This window comes from Entelurus aequoreus, linkage group LG18 (assembly GCF_033978785.1).
Source record: "Entelurus aequoreus isolate RoL-2023_Sb linkage group LG18, RoL_Eaeq_v1.1, whole genome shotgun sequence".
NCBI lineage: Eukaryota > Metazoa > Chordata > Actinopteri > Syngnathiformes > Syngnathidae > Entelurus > Entelurus aequoreus.
In genome coordinates this window covers 692,990-700,517 of record NC_084748.1, presented here as the reverse complement: position 1 = coordinate 700,517, position 7,528 = coordinate 692,990, and the positions used below count along the sequence as shown (strand labels likewise).

Genomic DNA, 7,528 nt, shown 5'->3' with positions numbered 1-7,528 from the left:
ACTACATATATACTTACATCATGTATATATTACATGTTATTATGAATGTTACTACATGACATATATACTTACATCATGTATATATTACATGTTATTATGAATGTTACTACATGACATATATACTTACATCATGTATATATTACATGTTATTATGAATGTTACTACATGACATATATACTTACATCATGTATATATTACATGTTATTATGAATGTTACTACATGACATGTATACTTAAATCATGTATATATTACATGTTATTATGAATGTTACTACATGACATATATACTTACATCATGTATATATTACATGTTATTATGAACGTTACTAGATACTACACATATACTATATTACATGTTATTGTGAATGTTACTACATGACATATATACTTACATCATGTATATATTACATGTTATTATGAATGTTACTACATGACATATATACTTACATCATGTATATATTACATGTTATTATGAATGTTACTAGATACTACATGTATACTATATTACATGTTATTGTGAATGTTACTACATGACATATATACTTACATCATGTATATATTACATGTTATTATGAATGTTACTAGATACTACATGTATACTATATTACATGTTATTATGAATGTTACTACATGACATATATAATTACTACATATATAATTGATGTTTCTTAGAGCGCTCTATAGGTGCAACAGAACGACCACCATTAGCTCTATTGTTAGCTGCCTTTTGCTAGAGTTTATTTACGAGTTAGAATGCATGAAAAAAAAAAAAAAAGAAGCAACATGTCTTACTTGAGGATTGTGAATGACTCCAAAATAAAGTGCAGTTCCCCTAAAATGGAGGTCCAGTGGCTGAATAGAAGAACTGGTCTAGGGAAGGAAAGTGAGAGTAGTCTTTGCAACGTGTCTAGTACTAAAGCTACTTCTTAATGTTGGTACAACACTGTGTGGTTTAAAACATGGTCCATATACAACATGGCGCACGCTGAATGCTATAAACTCAGACCACCAAAAAATACAAAGCTGTATTTATTTTGGTGGTCTGTTGTTGAAAGTCTTGGGACTTGAACACCATCTTAGACTTTAGACATCTACTAAGAAGCCATCACGACAAAGTGACATTTAGTACCGTTCATCAGAGCACGAGGCTCCGCCCTCAGCACACGGCGAGGGGCTGCAGCTCGCTCTCGCGCCGCTGGTTCTTCTTCAGCAGCTGGATGCGGTTGTGGCAGTAGAACTTGATGGCCCGCCAGTCGCGCTGGTTGCTGACCAGCAGGGGGCACTGCTGCAGGCAGCGCTCGCAGTCCGCCTTGGCGGGCACGCGCAGCTCGTTGATGTTCCGGGTCAGGTGCTCCTCCACCGCCGCTCGCTCCGCCTCCGACCACGGACGCTTCAGCACGCCGCGCTTACCTGAGAGGAGGGGCAGAGATGAGGTACACACGTTCATGGCGGGGAGTTCCCATACCACTTCTGATACCTGGAGTGTTGGCCCATAGCACTAATCATATCACATGAAACATCTATTTACCAACTTTAAACAACAACAACAAGCTCAACTGTCCACACAGAAGTCCCTTTGGTGCCCTCACAAGCCATCAGAAATCAGGAAAATCCTTAACTTTAACAACCGTATAGCTACAATAATAATCATTTTAAAAAGTACAGTGGAACCTCCATATCACAGTAAACATCCATTTACCAACTTTAAACAACAACAACAAGCTCAACTGTCCACACAGAAGTCCCTTTGGTGCCCTCACAAACCATCAGAAATCAGGAAAATCCTTAACTTTAACAACCGTATAGCTACAATAATAATCATTTTAAAAAGTACAGTGGAACCTCCATATCACAGTAAACATCCATTTACCAACTTAAAACAACAACAACAAGCTCAACTGTCCACACAGAGGTCCCTTTGGTGCCCTCACAAACCATCAATAATCAGGAAAATCCTTAACTTTGACAACCATATTGCTACAATAATCATCATTTTAAAAAGTACAGTGTTACCTCCATATCACAGTAAACTTCTATTTACCAACTTAAAACAACAACGAGCTCAACTGTCCACGCAGAAGTCCCTTTGGTGCCCTCACAAACCATCAGAAATCAGGAAAATCCTTAACTTTAACAACCGTATAGCTACAATAATCATCATTTTAAAAAGTAGAGTGGAACCTCCATATCACAGTAAACATCCATTTACCAACTTAAAAGAACAACAACAAGCTCAACTGTCCACACAGAAGTCCCTTTGGTGCCCTCACAAACCATCAGAAATCAGGAAAATCCTTAACTGTAACAACCGTATTGCTACAATAATCATCATTTTAAAAAGTACAGTGGAACCTCCATATCACAGTAAACTTCTATTTACCAACTTAAAACAACAACGAGCTCAACTGTCCACACAGAAGTCCCTTTGGTGCCCTCACAAACCATCAGAAATCAGGAAAATCCTTAACTTTAACAACCGTATTGCTACAATGATCATAATTTTTAAAAGTATATATATATAACATATAATATATTAAAAAAAATGTATTCAATACTAATATAAAGTTGTCGGCTTTTTGTCATTACATGATGCCTTTATCTCTATTTTTAAATTTTTGATATAGGGAGGGTTTTTTTAAAAATAATTAATTTATGTATTTAAGTAATGTACATTTATATGTACATGTAGACGATGTATCGGGACGGATCCATTAAGAGTTTGAGCAGAAATATGTCGTACAGGAATTAACTATACACAATAAAACATTTACAAAATAATGCGTCTTATGAATGGTTTTTGAAGTAAAACCTTTGTGACATGAAAAAAACACAAGTAATGTAAAAAAAACAAACATTGTGTTTACTTTGTGATATCATAACAAAACACAAAGCAGTTTGGCTAATGAAGATGAAGTCTAATAAACAAGCTTTGTTCTTCTCCAACAACACCTCCTTGTAGTTCAGTACAACAGTTTGGCCAACAAAAGTAAAGAGGAGTGACACCTCTCACGTCGAATACACAATCTTCACAGCCTGCGTTCAGTTGGATGAGCTGACAAAACATTTGAGCTAGTATTGATGTTATTTGAACACTGATAGTTAAATAAAGGAGGAGTGAACATCCCAGTCAACAAAGTAAAGACTGTATTGAGAAAATAAAAGCAACATCAAATAGTTTTCTGTATACTTTTAGTGTGGGGACAATATTGTCCACACCTGTCTCCATCTAAACACAGCAGTGCGCTCTTAAACGCACGCCGGGAAGCGAGGGAAAATGACGTTAAACCAAGCGCTGGGCTGAGGGGAAATCTCCCAAGCAAAGTCCGCGTAGTTAGTCCGCCATGGTCATCAAGCCAAACGACGATAGTGCGCATGCGCCTGACTTCCTGTTGCCTAAAATGCGTTAATAAATGACGGCTTTTCGGCAATTAAAGAATTAGATGCATTGCAACTTGTGACGTTGTGCACTGTCTCACCTGAACCCCTCCTTCGGTTGACAGGAAGTGGTGGGGGAGTGGGCGTGGCAGACTGGGGAGGCGCCTGGCTGTTCTTCAGCTTCTTGGGCCGTCCCACTCGGCCGTTGTTCTTGCCCTTCCTGACGTACAGCAGGGTGGGCGCAGGTTTGGGGGAGGGGGAGAGGGCGGGCGGCTCTGGCTTCTCCTTCTGCTCCCCTTCAGACTCTCCCTCGGAATAAGAGTCGGCAGAGTTTCCTGACATGACTGTGAAAGGTTGATGAGAGGAAACAAAAAGGCAGCGTGGCGTTGGTAGAGTTCAAACACGTTCCAGTCACTCAAGCCAGTGTTTCTTAACCAATGTGGAGAGGTTGCGGTACTCCAATGTAATACACTTGCCCACCACTTGGGGCAGTAATGATCATATCAAACAGAAGAAGTCACAGGGAAGTTTCTTAAAGGGGAACTGCACTTTTTTTTGGAATTTTGCCTGTCGTTCACAATCATTATGAGAATAGAAGGCAATTAGTTTTGCTTACTAACACGTACAAATCGTCTCGTGCTTAGGTAGCTAATGTTAGCAATTAATTCCACCTCTAAATCACTTCGAAAATGCATTCAAAAAACATCAACAATACTTCATTAACATCCTGTAACCCAGTGGTCCCCAACCACGGGCCGCGGACCGGTGGTACCGGGCCGCACAAGAATTTGAAAAAAAAAATATATATATATATATATATTTTTTTTTTTAATGAAATCAACATAAAAAACACAATATATACATTCTATATCAATATAGATCAATACAGCCTGCAGGGATACAGTCCGTAAGCACACATGATTGTATTTATTTATGTAAAAAAAAAAAAATTTACATTTTTTTTTTTTTTTTTTAAATACACCCCCCCCCCCCCCCCCACCCCCACCGGCCCGTGGGACAAATTTTCAAGCGTTGACCAGTCCGCAGCTACAAAAAGGTTGGGGGCCACTGCTGTAACCTGTATTATAACCAAACTGTAGCAACATTGTTATTGCAAGAGTGAACGCATTAACTTGGCGGCATGCTACGATATTAGCCGTAAAAGCTAACTACGGCAAGTGATAAGCTAGCTTCTTCGTCAGCACGAAACGCGTTTGAGTTTGTAATGCACAACACGATGTGATGTGACACCAATCTGTACGGAGTGAAAAACATGGACAATCCTATTGCAGTATCTGGAAAGTATTATTTCATGTTTTGTTTGTACACAACTGTAGTTGTGACAACACACATGACGTGCTGCGTGTAGCATGATCAATATTAAAGTGACTCGCTCCATGGACAGGTGTCGGTTTGGTCCAGCTGGCTTTGGATGTTTTTCCCGTTTATGCGGGTAAGCACTCCATTTATGTCAAAATCGGCTTTAAAATCCACATTTATAGCGCCAAAGTGACTTTCACCTCACTGTCTCAGCTTTCGTCTGCTCCCAATGTTTCACTCTTCCTTCGTGCTCACTTCTAAAAGCCGTTTTAGCACAGCTTTTATCTCATTTCGCTGCCTTCTTGTTTTTAAATGCCTGTTTTATCCAGTGCTTTCATGTTTTTATTTCTATTTTATCTGTTTCTATGTTTTATCTAGTGTTTATCTAGTGCAGGGGTGTCAAACTCAAATACAGAATGGGCCCAAATGTAAAACTGAACAAAAGTGCGGGCCAAGGCTGAACAAATTAACCTTTTAATAGGGACCCAAACAAGTTTTGCATTGAATATTGAACAAGCAAGGCTAATATAACGTTATAGTGACATGCAAAATCGAGTTTCAAATAATAATAGTAATAATTAAAAAATATCAATGGCATATCAAATACAATTTTAATAAAAATGTAATGCCTCTTTTCTATTTGCAGCCTTCTAAGGTAAATATCAAAATAAACTTTTTCCACAGGCTAATAATGCATTTGAAAATAAAATAACAATAATGAATGAATCAAACGTTCAAGCCTTGAAGTAGCAAGAGAAAGTGCATGAATAAAACGTTAATTATTGCTCAGTTTGCTACACTGATTTGCTTTAACACTGAATATGGAACAAGCAACGCTTATTATATAACGTAATAGTGCAAAATCAACTTTCAAAAAACAAACGAAAAAACATCAATTGTATATTAAATAAAATGTAAATAAAAAATGGAATGCCTCTTTTCTATTTGTATCCTTCTGAGGTACATATCAACATTAACTTGGTGGGCGGGGGCGTGGTTAGGGGGGCGCGGTTTGGTGGTGAATATTGTAGCGTCCCGGAAGAGTTAGAGCTGCAAGGGGTTCTTGGTATTTGTTCTGTTGTGTTTATGTTGTGTTACGGTGCGGATGTTCCCCCGAAATGTGTTTTGTCATTTTTGCTTGGTGTGGGTTCACAGTGTGGCGCATATTTGTAACAGTGTTAAAGTTGTTTATACGCCCACCCTCAGTGTGACCTGTATGGCTGTTGATCAAGTATGCCTTGCATTCACTTCTGTGTGTGTAAAAGCCGCATATTTGACGTGACTGGGCCGGCACGCTGTTTGTATGGAGGAACAGCGGGCGTGACGACAGGTTGTAGAGGACGTTGAAGGCAGTGCCTTTAAGGCAGTGGTCCCCAACCACCGGGCCCCGGGCCGCGCAAGAAATAAAAAAATGTTTTTTAAAAAAAATAAATAAATAATTTATTTATTTTTTTTTTTTTTAAATTAAATCAACATAAAAACACTATATATACATATTGTGTATGTGTATGTCAATATAGATCAATACAGTCTGCAGGTATACAGTCCGTAAGCACACATGATTGTATTTCTTTATGAAAAAAAAAAGAAGAAAAAAAAAATCCCCCCCCCCCCCCCCCCCCCCCCGGTCCGTGGGACAAATTTTCAAGCGTTGACCGGTCCCCAACTACAAAACGGTTGGGGACCACTGCTTTAAGGCACGCCCCCAATAATGTTGTCCGGGTGGAAATCGGGAGAAATTCGGGAGAATGGTTGCCCCGGGAGATTTTCGGGAGGGGCACTCCCGGGGAAATCGGGAGTGTTGGCAAGTATGAGTATTAGCGGTGAGTGCGCTGTTACAGCTCTAATGTTAATTTGATATTGCCTCAAGGGCCAAATGAAATTACACGGGGGCCAGAGTTTGACACCCATGATCTAGTGTTTTCATGTTTTTATTTCTATCTTAATTTTCTATTATATATTCTAACTTTCTATTTGTATTTTTTACCTCTTTTTTTTTTAATATACTTTGTAGCACTTTGAGATTTGAACAAATTAAAGTAAAGTGCGTTACAAATGTAATTCATTATTAATTATTATTATTATTATTATTAGGAGCAGTAGTTCAACCTCCGTATTTTCAGCTTCAAAAAGATAAGGGTGTGATCCTAATTTGTCCAAAAATAGTCGTCTTAGTTATTATTATTATTATTATTATTATTATTACCAGGTCAGCCAAGATTAGAACACAATCAACACACATTCGCGTTTGTTTCCGGAAGCAAGAACAGACATTTGTTGCCAGAATTCGGAAGTGCGCTGCTATGGAAACGGAAAACATTGTGGGGATTAAAATGAACAAAATATGGTAAATATTGTTATGAAGGTGCCAGAACGTAATCCTCTGTTATGGTAGTAAGCATCCTGTGTCTGGCTTGCCTCCCGTGTGCTTGATCTCTCTTCGTGTCTTCAGAGTTCCCGTGTCTGATCTCCCTTGTGTCTTCCCGCAGAGCTTCACGTGTCTTCCATGATCGAGCTGTGCGCCTCGACTCCCCCTTTGGACTGCCTCCCTCGATCCTCGACCCCCACTTTGCACACGGACCTCTTGACGCCTCTCTCAGCCCCACGGACCTCCCCCGCTTGTCTCACGGACCATCCTCTGCCTAGCCCCTTTGGACTTGTCTGCTTCCTCACTCAATACTCAATAGCTAATCATTCATACACTTAGTCTCACACCAAACACCCCTTGGGTTTTGTCACACACCATTCCCGTGTTAATTAATTTACATTATTGTCTGTTATTATATATATAGTGAATATATATAATAAAATACATAGAGCTATACCTCCCCCT

At 39.1% G+C, this 7,528-nt stretch overlaps 1 protein-coding gene across 1 annotated transcript in view; it reads right to left on the bottom strand.

The window, feature by feature from the left end:
• Positions 1–332: 332 nt before the first annotated feature.
• The window catches only part of LOC133634246 (uncharacterized), a 38,694-nt gene continuing 31,498 nt past the window's right edge, over positions 333–7,528 (bottom strand). Inside the window, exons 9-10 of the mRNA XM_062027370.1 lie at positions 3,477–3,719; positions 333–1,410 (exon numbers count right to left, since the gene is read on the bottom strand). Of these exons, the coding sequence (XP_061883354.1) occupies positions 1,157–1,410; positions 3,477–3,719 (497 nt within the window). The 3' untranslated portion in view covers positions 333–1,156. The remainder of the gene's footprint in view (positions 1,411–3,476; positions 3,720–7,528) is intronic.